This window comes from Hylobates moloch, unplaced genomic scaffold (assembly GCF_009828535.3).
Source record: "Hylobates moloch isolate HMO894 unplaced genomic scaffold, HMol_V3 SCAFFOLD_58, whole genome shotgun sequence".
Classification (NCBI taxonomy): Eukaryota; Metazoa; Chordata; class Mammalia; order Primates; family Hylobatidae; genus Hylobates; species Hylobates moloch.
In genome coordinates this window covers 19,006-32,684 of record NW_026652333.1, presented here as the reverse complement: position 1 = coordinate 32,684, position 13,679 = coordinate 19,006, and the positions used below count along the sequence as shown (strand labels likewise).

At 51.5% G+C, this 13,679-nt stretch overlaps 1 protein-coding gene across 1 annotated transcript; it reads left to right on the top strand.

The window, feature by feature from the left end:
* The first annotated feature begins 1,363 nt into the window (after positions 1–1,363).
* Positions 1,364–13,406, top strand: LOC116463748 (golgin subfamily A member 6C-like). Its single transcript, XM_032147001.3, is given in 19 exon segments — positions 1,364–1,468; positions 3,164–3,283; positions 5,199–5,279; positions 6,137–6,175; positions 6,437–6,485; positions 6,586–6,669; positions 6,766–6,872; positions 7,882–7,968; positions 8,077–8,184; positions 8,378–8,465; positions 8,849–9,179; positions 9,547–9,700; positions 9,977–10,045; positions 11,370–11,445; positions 11,878–11,966; positions 12,531–12,633; positions 12,717–12,820; positions 12,910–13,063; positions 13,150–13,406. Coding segments are annotated over 19 exon segments (2,142 nt in total). The 5' UTR covers positions 1,364–1,384; the 3' UTR covers positions 13,365–13,406.
* The last annotated feature ends 273 nt before the right edge of the window (positions 13,407–13,679 follow it).

Sequence of the window (13,679 nt, the reverse complement as noted above, 5' to 3'; positions counted from 1 at the left end):
GCACTGCTATTCCAACAGTACCATCTACATGGGGAAACTTGTAATATGTGGGCAAGATTTCAACAGGTTTTTCCTAAGTAGCCTAGGATAAGGTTTTTAAGGGAATTAGCCTTAAGAGGTGGGAGATACAGTAAGCTGAGTGATAAGTTCATGAGGGTCCAATTCATTCTCTTCCACTTTTGAAAACATTTGAAATTTTCCAAAATAAAAAAATGAGAGCTGGGCATGATGGCATGTACCTATAATCCCAGCTATTTGGGAGGCTGAAGCAAGAGGATTATTTGAGCCCAGGAGTTTTTTTTTTTTTTTTTTTCCCTGAGACAAGGTCTCACTCTGTCACCCCAGCTGCAGTACAATGGAATGATCATGGCTTAATGCAGCCTCCACCTTTCAGAGCCCAGGAGTTTGAGACCAGCCTAAGCAACTTAGAACCCGTTTCAAAAACAAACAAAAAAAACTCCCAAAAGACAAAAAAAGAAAGTATAATCATGTTAAAGATCCTCAGAGATAAATGAAGTAACATTTGTCACAAATAAACGATTATAAAAAGCAGACAAAAATAAAACAAGAGTAGATGGATATAAAGCATGTCCATTAGAAATTTCAGAAATTAAAAAGTAGCAGTAAAAATTTAATGGAAACTCAAAAGGAACCCAATTAAAAACAGGCAAAATATTTAAACAGGCATTTTACCAAAAAAGATATATGAATGGCTGGAATTGGTACATTAGGGAAATGCAAATTAAAGCCACATTAAGGTACCATTCACATCTACTAGGACGGCTATAATAAAAAAAATAATAACAAGTGTTGGAAAGGATGTGAAGAAATAGAATCCTCAAATTTTGCTGAGGAGTATGCAAAATGATACAGCTACTATGGAAAACTGGCAGTGTCCTTAAAAATAAACATAGGCCAGGTGCGGTGGCTCATGCCTGTAATCCCAGCACTTTGGGAGGCCCAGATGGTTGAATCACTTGATGTCAAGAGTTCAAGACCAGCCTGGCCAGCATGGTGAAACCCCGTCTCTACTAAAAATACAAATATTAGCTGGGTATGGTGGCGCATACCTGTAGTCCCAGCTACTAAGGAGGCTGAGGTGGGAGAATTGCTTGAATCCAGGAGGCGGAGGTTGCAGTGAGCCGAGATCATGCCACTGCACTCCAACCTGGGCGACAGAGTGAGACTCTGTCTCAGAAAATAAACAAATAAATAAATAAGCAAACTTAAATTTACAGTCACCAAACAAACTTACATTTACAGTCATACCAAGAAATTCCACTCCTAGATATCTTTCCAAGAAAATAAAAACATATGTTCCCTGGTTACGCCTCCTCTGGCTCAGTCACACAGCCACCTGGTAGGTGACTGGAGGTGTTCACTGATGTGGCCCCAACCCTACCTCCCTCCCCACCCCATGATGTTAGAAGAAACTCAACAGAACAAATTGGCAGCAGCCAAGAAAAAGGTAAAAAGCCAAGAAAAAGGTCATGGCCCCTCAACCTAGCCAGAGATTCCCTCCAATGACAAGACCACTCCCAGAGTCCATAGCACTCCTGAGACACAGCGGGCTGGGCCCCCTCACCCTGGCGCCTCTGGGCTCCCCCCACCAAAGTCTTGCCAGTCAGCCTCGCCCCTCCAGCAAGCAGCCCAGGCTCTGCCCTCGCCAATCACTCTGCGGTGACTTTTGGCAGGTGACTGCTGGGGCTCCCTGCTCCATATTCAGCCCTCACATCCTGCGACCCCAAGCCCAACCTCCCTGGGTTCTTTGGGCTCACCTCTCCAAGGACCAGGGCCCCCCAGCCCCAGCCCCCCCAGAATTGCCAGTCATCCCTGGGTGACTTCGGGCTGGTGACTCCTGAGGTTCCCTGAGCAGACTCTACTATCCCTTCCTGCTGACCCAAGCCCGACCTCCCTGGGCTCTCTGGACTGGCATCTCCAAGGACCTGGGTCCCAGCCCTACGCCCCTCTCCCCCGTCGTGGATCGGCAACTCAGCCATTGCACCGATGTGGTTCCCCCCACCCCCAGGAGGAGTGGGATGTAGTGATGTCACAGTCCCCCTAGGAACTGTCATTACTGCTGCAAGACCGGCCTTTGATCTTACAACCCAGCCCCCTAAGCATTCTCACCCCATTTCTGGTTCCTCTGGTCACAGCACAAATTTCTGGCTAGAAGGGAAATGGGGACTATGGGACCTAGGAGCAAGAGGTTTCAGGCTGCCTTACTCCCTTCACATAGACATTGACAGTGTGAAAAGCCTACACTTCCCCTGTGAGCCCAAAACCTTGACAGTATCTCTGGGTGGTGATGGGAGAATGGGCTTGGTTTGGTTTTCTCCCAGGCTTCTACTCTCCAGAGAGACTTTAACATTTTTTTCTGAGTTCTCCACCTCATATTCTAATTCTCCACGGTTCTGGGACCAGACTGCCCTTCAGTCAGTGGTCTCTGAAGTGAGATTTGCTCATCTTCTCTGGAACAGATCTTGGGAAACTGAACTTGACAGCTTGAATCTTCCTGATATCATCTCAACTTGGGGTACATTGAGTGCCACAGGATAAATGTGGGAGATCTTTCTGAAGCATCAGTTTCCCTTGATTCTCTTGAGAGAGAAAACACATTAATGTACTTAGGGATGACCCTCACATAGGTTTCTAAGAGTATACCAGACTTCTCTCTGAAATGAGACTTGGGTTATCCTCTTTCTGATAAATTCCCAGATTTAACAAAAAAGCTGCCTTCTGCCATGAGGATACATTGATATAAAAGTTTGAGAGATACTGGTGCACTTCTTCACACTAACAGACATGTGAGGATGTATGACTCTAAACCACACAGCGTGTAGTTCCTGCCTATGTAATGTTTACTTTTCTACCTCTGCCTCTGGTTTTGGTCCCTGGCAGCTGCTGATTCATGGCAAAACCCTAGAGCTTGGAGTCAGAAGACTGAGTTTAAGTTCCATTATTGCCCCCCCACACACACACCTTTTTTTTTAGCCATAATATCCATCCCTCTCAATCACTAAGTGATTGTGACAACACCTTGTACCGTTGTTGGTGGCATTAAATCAGATGGTGTATAAGAGTATTTTGCAAAAACTGTAAGGAAGGCGTGGCTGTAGGGGCTGGTAGTTCTCATGAGTATTACTGCTCTTCTTTCCCACAGCTAAAAGAATATCAGCAAAGGAAGAACCCTGGTGTTCCAGCAGGAGCGAAGACAAAAAAGAAAAAAACTGGCAGTAGCCCTGAGACAACCACTTCTGGTGGTTGCCACTCACCTGGTGATGTGAGTCTTGGCTGGCCAGGCTCCTTGGGACAGGGGGTCCAAGGGGCAGTAGAGGGTAATTGTTGAGATTGCTGGGTACTGGTTAAGAATTCTGGGTTTGAATCCTGCTTCTCCATCTCCTAGGGATCTGATTTATGGCAAGTTTCTTTGGGCCTCTCTTTTCACATCTGTAAAATAGGGGTAGTATTGTTTGACTTCCATTTGTGAAGTTTAAATGAGATTCCTTATTGTTGTTGTTTTCATGTTAACCCCTAGTATGTGGCCTGCTGTAAACACCCAGGATACCCAGGAAACAGTCATTGCTGTTTGATTTTCCTGATCCCCACTCTCAAGGGGAAGCTGGGCTAATGAGTACAGCCATTTGCCATAAGGCTGTCCTTTTAGGAGTCACTGAAGGGGAACCAGGGTGTGGTGAGGAGAGCCCCAGGCACTAGGAGCAAGAGAAGGTCTAACTTGCCACCAACTTGCTGGGTGACCACAGAAAAATCACTTCTTCTGCTGGGCCTCAGTTTCCTCCTCTGTAAGATGATATTGGATAAGATCAGTGTCTTTCAAACTTGTTTTTTAGCTGGAGCCCCCTCAGTTCAAGTGAACTCTTACTCAGGAGTCTGTTTTTTTAATGGAGGTGGAGGTCTGGAGCTCTACCAGATTCATCGCCCATGTCCTGGGCCTGAGGAGAGGGGTGCAGTGAGCATATTAAGAGCTGCATTGGTCAGCTGACTCCACTCTGTGACTGCATCACTCGGGGGACTTTTCCATCTATTTGTTCCTGCCCCTGGCAAGGCAGCAGGTGGCCATTTGGAAGAATGGCACAGGCCATGGTTTTAATCTCCTCTGTTCTTCTTCAGCGTTTCCTTTTCCTGAATCCACATCTTCCTCCTACCCTGACTTTCTTGCTTCTCTGTAAGCCACTTCTGTCTTTCACCCCCTGCCTTCGTTTTTCCCTTGTCACCTCCTGTAGATTCAGGACATTCTGAAGGTGCTGGTGTCCAACCTTAACCACTCCAATGGGGTAGCACTCCCCCATTGGACAAGTGGAAGGTGAGGCAGTGCCAAGACCCTTCTCTGGCTTGCTGTCTGCAGCTGTGCTTGGCCCTGAGGCTTCTCTGGTTTGGGGGATACTTGGCCTCTGCCTTGTTTTATGTTGCTGCCATTAACCTTCAACCTGTTTCTGTCTGCTTCTTCACTTGCTTGATTGATTGATTGATTGGGTTTTTTCCTTCCCCGCATCTTTTATCATCTTGGAAATGGTGAGACCTAAAAGTTTAAAAGTAATTTGGGAATAACGTACAGAGCACGCATGTGGGATTTGGGCCTTTTTTTTTTTTTTTTTTTAGACAGAGTCTCACTCTGTCACCCAGACTGGAGTGAAGTGGTGTGATCTCTGCTCACTACAACCTCTGCCTCCCAGGTTCAAGCGATTCTCTTGCCTTAGCCTCCTGAGTAGCTGGGATTACAGGCACCTGCCACCACGCCTGGCTAATCTTTGTATTTTTAGTAGAGATGTGGTTTCACCATGTCGGCCAGGCTGGTCTTGAACTCCTGACCTCAAGTGATCCACTCGCCTCAGCCTCCCGAACTGCTGGGATTACATGTGTGAGCCACTGTGCCTGGCTCCTTGCTGTTTTTATACTTTCTCTATATACATAACTATTTCCCATGTAAGTTTCTTTTTTTTTAATTTCTCATTTTTATTAATCCTGCATCATCTGTTACACTGAAGGATCTAGAAGTAAGAGGCCCTGGGCCAAGGTGGAGTGACTCTGCAGGCCAGCCCTCCAACCTCCTCTCACAGTGGGGGCTGGGTGACCCTCTGCCAGCTGAGACAGCCCACACACACCCCAGTCCTAATGATTGTTCTCTCTACCTCTCCCCACAATCCTCTTCCAACTCCTCCTCTCTGCATGTGCCTCAGAGCCAGTACCAAGAACTAGCAGTAGCCCTGAAGTCAAGCTCCGTGACAATCAATCAACTCAATGAAAACATAGAATCATTGGTAAGAGTCCAGTGGGGTCCCCTGATTCCACACTGCCAATCCTGGGCTTTAGTTTCCCCTTGGGGACCTGAAGAAAGGGGCTGGGGGCTCCTGGTGCCAAGGGCAAATGGGGAGCTGGAGCACCCAGGCCTCACCTAGAGGGACCCCAGAGCACAGAGCATGAAGCTTGGCTCTTCTGTTGCTGCCCTCTTTGCCGACTGTCTCTTCTCCAGACACCCCTGCTCCAGTCCTTGCCACACACGCCCTGGGGTTGTCACCTCTCAGGGAAGTGCTAGCCTGACTGGTTGTCAGGGGCCCTGTGTTTCTGCCCTGACTCGGTCCCCAATTTGCTTTGAGTCTGGACAAGCCACCTGTCCTCCTTGGGCTCGTGTTTCCGGAGGAGGTAGAGCATCAAAGGTCTCTGTTACCTCTGAGAGTCTGAAATTTAAAGGCCCCTAGAATGGAAACCTGAGGGCCAAGAGCTCCTGTCTGTCCTTTTCCATCCTATATCTGCTGTGAAGAACCACACCTGGCCCGCATGTGCTCAGTAAATGTTTGTTGAATGAAGGCATCTTTCTAAATCACAAGCTGGCAGAAGGGTGGGTCTTCGTGAGACTCTCTCTCTAGAGGTTTATGTTACTGTCCTTTCAAGAGAATCCAGATTCAGACTTTGAGTTCTGTGGCTGTGGGCAAAAACCAACAAAGACCCAAATCCTCTGTCCTTGGGAGCTTGAGGAGAGTTGACCAGTTCGTGTTGCCACTGGGTCTGAGAATGTTGCCTTTAAAATCCATTGCTGGCCCCTGCCTACCGCTTCCTAGTCTGGGGAATAGAGTTGAGGAGGCCACTCTCAGTCACCTGAATTTGAATCTCCCCACAGAAACAGCAGAAGAAAGAAGTGGAACATCAGCTGGAAGAAGTAACATGATTTCTTTGCTCACAACATGACTGCTGGGTTTGGGGGGCATTCAGATGTAGAGGCGCCAGTCTCATCTTGCCCACTCCCAGCCTGGGGAAGGAGGCTCACCCCTCAGATTCCACCCCATCCCCACAGGGTCCCTGATAACCTGGTCCCATGGGTGGGCCTGTCCTGGGGCATTGGTGGCATTCAGGGGGCATGTCTCTTGCTGTGCCATCTCTGCCTCCCTGTGGTAAGAGCTCTGTCTTCCTCTTCCTATAGGCAAAGAAAGCAAACAATGAAATACACAAAGCACAAACAGAGCAGTTAGAGATGAGTGGCAGGTGGGGAGATTTCTGCTGACCTCTGGAGAATGTTTCTTTCCTTCTCTTTCAGCACTTGCTTGGCTTTTCTCCCAAACGTTTAATTCCAGACAATCAACATCCTCACGTCGGAAAAGGCAGACTTGAAGACCACCCTTTACCATACTAAACGTGCTGCCTGACACTTTGAAGGTGGTAATCTGGGCATCCCGTCATCCTTCAACCTGGCACCTTGACAGGTCTTTAGGGGGAGTCTTTTGGGCCCCATCTCAACCTCTCTCATTACAGAAGAGTCCAAGGATCTGGCTGGCCACCTGCAATACTCCTTACAGTGTATTCAAGAATTGGAGCGGGCTCTCTCTGCTGTGTCTACACAGCAGCAGGAAGAGGACAGGGTGAGTCCAAGCAGCTGCCCCATCCCCTGGCAGCCTGGCTTCCCAGATGGAGGAGTGAGCCTAAAGTTCCCTTCTGCAGGATGGAGTGTCCTGCCCAGAAGGCAGCATGGTCATTTCTCACTACTTTTGTGTATGGTTGTTAGAGGCAGCCTGGGGCTGAGTCAGCTGCTGTGGGTGAGCTGGGGGGCACTGTGGGGAGTGAGCACTGGATGCAGAGCTCAGAGGCCAAGTGCCTGCCCTGCCCTTTCCTGGCTGTGGCCTTGGCCAAGTCCTAGGTGGGGTATTGGGTAGTTGTTCTGTGAAGGTACAGAAGAGTACTTTTAGTATGTTACCGTTTCTGTAGAGAGAGGAAAGGTGTGTGTGTACTATGATAATATACAAAAACATGTCTGCAAGCATTCATAAAAAACTCAGGAGAGAGTAACAGGGTGCCTGGGAGACACCTCCCTTCTATACCTTCTGAGTTTGGGACTATATGAATGTATCATCCTTTCAAAAAGCAAACAAAAGATTAATTTCCCCCTTCCTATCTGTGCCCCTACCCCCAGCAAGAAAAATGGGCTTAAAGAATAGGATAGACCTGGGTGTTCAAATCCCAGCTCTGTCTAAGTGATCTTAGGCAAGCACTTAACCTCGAACTCTCAATGTTTTTCACCTACGGAATAGCGGTAATCCTGGTAACTGTCTCATATGGTGGTTGTGAGGATTAAATGGGATTGCTAGCATGGAACCTGGTGAAGCACTCCATAACGGTTCAAACAATGGTAGTAATAACAGTAATAACAATAGCAATATTATCTGATCTCTCTGGGCCTCTGTTAGCAAGCTGTAAATTCGATCTCTTTCCCTGTCCCTTCCAACTTTACTGAGTTCTTTTAATAACCAGGCCACGGGCTTGGAAATGCCTTGATCTTTACTAACCGAGTTGTATATTGAGCCTAGCCCTAGCCCTTTTAAGGGGCACTGCCTGGGCTCCCCAGATCGAAACTTCTCACTCTTCACCATCCAGTCCTCGAGCTGCAGTGAAGCGGTCCTCCAGCGGCGGTTACAGCAGACCATAAAGGAGCGGGCGCTGCTGAACGCACACGTGACACAGGTGAGGCTTTGCAGAGGGAGGGATGTGGAAGGAAGATGACCCCAGGTGGCCAGGAGCAGATGAGAACCAGTGACAGCCCTTCCTAACTTCTGTGCCCATTTCTTGCAGGTGACAGAGTCACTTAAACAAGTCCATCTAGAGAGAGATGAATATGCTCAGCATATAAAAGGAGAGAGGGCCCGGTGGCAGGAGAGGATGGAGAAAATGTCGGTGGAGGTGAGATCTGACCCTTCAGCCCCCAACCTTCGATAGGCCACTGGATCTTTCTGGGCATCTGTAAAATGGGAATAGTACAGCCAGAGGTGGTCATGGGTCTGGGCTTTGTGGAGATGGGGGCAGAGAGGGAGATGGTGGCCTGTCCAGCCACCAGCCCCTCTCTCCAGGGCCCTTTCCCCTGTGCTTTGGGCAGGCTCGCACATTGAAGGAGGAGAAGAAGCGTGACACACATCAGATATAGGAGCTGGAGAGGAGCTTGTCCGAACTCAAAAACCAGATGGGTAAGATGGGGCTGGTGTGACCTGGGAGCAGGACTGGCATCAGAGGTCTGTGGGGGTGGCTTAGAAGGCCCCAGGGAGGTAAGTGGATGGAAGGGCTTTGAGGCAGAGGGAAAGAGGTCTGTGCCAGGAGACAGCAAGTTTTGTCATCTCCATAAGCCTCAGGGTCCCCATGAGCAAAGAGGGAGGAGTGCCCGTTGTCAGCCACCCACAGTGCTCTCTATCTGAAAGTGGCTTGGAAATTGGCTACCATCGGGTGCGAGGAATCATTAGCAGTGAGGCCAAGTTTGGGAAGCCTGAGAAGAGCTGTGCATCAAGAGGAGGGTTTTTTTTTTTAAGGGGGGGTGGGGAATCCAGAGGCCCTTATTGTCTGCTTTGTTTCTCAGCTGAGCCCCCATCCCTGGCACCCCCGGCAGTGACCTCTGTGGTGGAGCAGCTACAAGATGAGGCCAAACACCTAAGGCAGGAGGTGGAGGGTCTGGAGGGAAAGCTCCGATCCCAGGTGGAAAACAATCAGGCCTTGAGTCTCCTGAGCAAGGAATAAAAGCAGAGGCTCCAGGAGCAGGAGAAGAGCCTCCGAGAGCAGGAGAGACTGTGTGAACAAAAGGAGACGCTACGGGAGCAGGGTGAGAGGCTGCGAAAGCAGGAGCAGAGGCTACGCAAGCAGGAGGAGAGGCTGCGAAAGGAGGAGGAGAGGCCGCGAAAGGAGGAGGAGAGGCCACGAAAGGAGGAGGAGAGGCCGCGAAAGGAGGAGGAGAGGCCGCGAAAGGAGGAGAGGCTGCGAAAGGAGGAGGAGAGGCCGCGAAAGGAGGAGGAGAGGCCGCGAAAGGAGGAGGAGAGGCTGCGAAAGGAGGAGAGGCTGCGAAAGGAGGAGAGGCCGCGAAAGGAGGAGGAGAGGCCGCAAAAGGAGGAGGAGAGGCCACGAAAGGAGGAGGAGAGGCCGCGAAAGGAGGAGAGGCCGTGAAAGGAGGAGGAGAGGCTGCGAAAGGGAGAGGGTGTGAAAGGAGGAGAGGCCAGAAGAGGAGGAGATGAAAGAGGAGAGGCTGAAGGAAGAGAGAGGCTCCAAAAAGGAGGAGGAGAAGAGGCTGTGGGTCCAGGAAGAGAGGCTGTGGGAGAAGGACGAGAGGCTACAGAAGCAGGAGGAGAGGCTGCGAAAGCAGGAGGAGAGACTCGCGCTCTCCCAGAACCACAAGCTCAACAAGCAGCTGGCCGAGCCACAGTGCGGCTTCGAGGATCTGGTGGGTTGCCCCACCTGGGGAGCCTGCCCTCATCCCTGTCCCTCCAGGCCTTTGTTTCCCCACCTGTAAAATGGGGCAGTGTAGCCCTCACATGAAATGGTACTTCTAAAGGCACCTGTGAGCTACAGCTCATCAGGCCCGGCTCTGATGGCTGTGGGGGAGAAGGGATGATTTTTCTAACCTGTCTCCACCCTTCCCGGTGACATGGGAGGCAGACACCAAGTTCTGGTGTCTCCAGCTGCAGTGGGTGGCCACTGATTACTTCTCTCTGTGCAGAACAACGAGAACAAGAGCGCAGTGCATTTGGAGCAGGGAGTAAAGGAGCTGCAGGAGAAGCTAGACGAGGTGAAGGAGATGGTAACCTCCACCCCATCCAAGAAGGGCTGGGAGGCCGGCACCAGCCTCTGGGGAGGGGAGGTCCCAGGCCAAAGGCAGCTCCAGCTGGGGGGCAGGTGACCCCAGCACCCTCCAGGGCAGCCCTATGACTGTTTCTTGCTTCCTGCCCTCTGACTTTTAGAGGTGGGTAGCCCTGGGCTCCTCCCAGATCTGGACATCATCATCCCGCTAGAGGCATGGAGCCCCCCAATCATAGGGGAAGAGACAGTGGTACAAGAGGCTCCTTATCTGGGCATGGTGGCTCGCACCTGTAATCCCAGCACTTTGGCAGGCTGAGGCAGGAGAATCACTTGAGGTCAGGAGTTTGAGACCAGCCTGGCCAACATAGCGAATCCTCACCTCTACTAAAATTACAACAACAAAAAATTAGCCAGGCATGGTGGCGCATGCCTGTAATTCCAGCTACTCAGGAGGCTGAGGCACAAGAATCGCTTAAGCCCAGGTGGTGGAGGTTGCAGTGGGCTGAGATTGCACCACTGCAATCTAGCCTGGGCCACAGAGTGACACTGTCTCAAAACAAAACCAAAAAGCCTCCTTAGATTCAAACTGGATTCCGGCCTGGGTTCCGCTGGTCACCGTTCAACTACTGTTCATCTCTTAGTCTCTGTTTCTGTAACTTCAAAAGGAAGTTAGCATTTTCCTTGCAGAGGTGCTGAGGATTGAATGAGAGAATACATGGAAAGCATTAGGCATGTAGCACACTTAGCAGATGGTGGTTGGCTCCCTCTGCTTTTCCACCAGTCTGTGGCCTACAGTTTAAATGGTGGGAAGAAGGACATGAGATTTGAGGCTGGGGAAGGAGGTATGGGGTTCTAGGCAAGGGAGGAAGCCTCTTAGGCCTGGAGCAAGGGACCAGGGTCCTGGGCAGGTGACAGGGCCCCACAGTGCCCTCGCTACCCTATTAATGGTCCCAGAACCTGGAAGCCAGCCACCACGTGCCCTCATGCCCAGGGTCTTCCTGCAGGTGGAGCTGAAGAGCCAAGAGTCTCAGAGTCTGCAGCAGCAGCGAGACTAGTACCTGGGTCACCTGCAGCAGTACGTGGCCACCTATCAGCAGCTGACCTCTGAGAAGGAGGCGCTGCACAGGCAGTTACTGCTGCACACCCAGCTCATGGACCAGCTGCAGCAGCAGGAAGCTTGGGGCAAAGCGGTGGCTGAGATGGCCCGCCAAAAGTTGCAGGAGACCCAGGGGAGGGAGTTGCTGAGGACGGGGCCCCAAGGGGGATGACCTGGCAACCTCCGTGCCTTCTCACTCTGTTTCCTGTCCCCTTAGGAGCACCTAGAAGCTGCCAGCCAGCGGAACCAACAGCTGGAGACCCAGTTGAGCCTCATGGCTCTCCCTGGAGAAGGTACAGGAGACCACTCAGAGGAAGAGGAGAGAGCCCCAGGAGGAATGGGGGACTGTTAGCAGCATAGGATTGAAGGGTTGGAAGAGACCTTTAGAACAGCTGGTAATTATGCCAACCGGGTGTCTGCACTAAGTTCGGCATCAATATGGTGACCTCCTGGGAGCAGGGGGCCACCAGGTTGCCTAAGGATGAATGAACTGGCCCAGATCAGAAAGGGAGCAGGTCAGGACTCCCGCACCAACAGGTAGTGGGACTGTGCCTGGGCAATATAGCAAGATCTTGGTTCTTAAAATGAAAAATAAAGAACAGCAGCTCATTCCCCTTTGGGGAGGGTCTGGCTCAGGGTTACACAGTAAGGGTGGGGACAGAGGTGGGCCCACAGTACCACCTTTGTTGGGTTGTCTGAGGACCCCTCTGGCCACCTCCCCACAGGAGATGGAGAAGATCTGGACGGTGGGGAGGAGGAGGCGCCTCGGCCCACGCCAAACATCCCAGAGGACCTGGAGAGCCGGGAGGCCACGGTGAGCCTGACTTTCCCTGCCCCACTTTGCCACCTTCCTCTGTGGTCCCTCCCAGACCCCCTTATGCTCTTGGTTTTCCCGCCTTCTGATTTCTCTGGCCCCTCACCCCTTCTGGGAGCCAGTGGTCAGACACCTTGTCACCTGTGACCAACAGGTGCACTCTCTGAGGCCCCAAGGGAAGGGGCTGTGCTTCACCTCCCTGCCCCATTTGTTCTGTGTATGCCCCTACAAGAATACTCACCTCTTGCCTTCAAGTGGCATTTTTCAACTCCGCTGGAGCCAGTTCCCAGGAGGAGCAGGCACGGCTATGTGGGCAGTGGAAGGTGCGAAGGCTGTGCTGCCTGCACCTGGCTCATCTGGTGGCCTTGGCCTGGAAGGAGCCAGAGGCAGAGGCCCCGGCCCCAGGGAGGACTGGGGATGAGTTTGTGTGTGGGGAGAGCTACTGGGCCCTGAAGGAGGCCATGGAGAAGGTGAAAGTGAGTGAGTCCTGGCATGGGCCTAGAAAAGTGGGGGCGGGGCAGAACAGGTCACTCCCAAGATGTGACCCCATTATTTTGGCTCCAGAGCAGCTTTATGGACCTCCCGAAGGAGAAGGCGGACGGGAAGGAGCAGGTGGAGAAACTAGAGCTTGAAGTCATCCAGCCCTCTGGAGCGACAGATGGCATGAGTGAGCGGGAGGCCAGGGCACGGGCACGGGGAGCTGCAGGGCCATCGGGGGGACCCTAGTGTCTGAGCCGTGTCCTCTCGCAGGAGAGTCCTTCACCGTATACGAAAGCCAGGGGGCAGTGCCAAACACGCGGCACCAGGAGATGGAGGATGTCATCAGGCTGGCCCAGAACAAGGAGGAGATGAAGGTAGGGCGTGCAACATCTCTGCGGGGGTGGGGGTGGGCATGGGCGCTGGTGCAGGCTCCAGGGTGGGAGCTGAGCACCCCTCCCTTCAGGTGAAGCTGCTGGAGCTGCAAGAGCTGGTGTTGCCCCTTGTGGGCAACCATGAAGGGCATGGTAAATTCCTCACCGCTGCCCGGAACCCTGCTGATGAGCCCGCTCCAGGGGCCCCAGCCCCCTAGGAACTTGGGGCTGCCGGTGAGCAGGATGGTGAGTAGAGCCCTCAGGCGGGGTGGGCAGGCAGGAGCAGGGGAGGCTTGCACTGCGCTCAGACCCCCGCGTCCCTCTCGCCGAAGATTTTTATGAGGTGAGCCTGGACAACAGCGTGAAGCCTGCACCAGGAGCGGCCAGGGAGGGTTCTCCCGATGACAACCCCACTGCACAGCAGATCGTGCAGCTGCTTCCTGTAATGCAGGACACCCAGGAGCACCCAGGCTTGCCCAGCAAACCCTGCGTGCCATTCTTTTACCGGGCAGCCGAGAACAGGGAGATAAACATCATCATCATCTAAGAGCTGGTCAAGAAATTTAAAACAACAACAACGAAAAGTTACGGGGTTAATCTCCTACACAATTCATTTACTCCATTTGAATGTTAGAGCCACTCACATTTATTTGTGTTTCTAATTTACTGTTTAAATTTATTTGTAAAAAGTTAAGGGAGAGTTGGTCTTTCTCTGATGTTCACTCTGGCATCCTTTAGCATTTTTGTTTTTAATTTGATAATTGTAGGTCATTAGCACACATATCGAGTTTGCACTTAGGTGGTGGGAATTCAAACACACAAAGACCCACTATTTGCACAAAACTATTCTTACTGGTTTGGA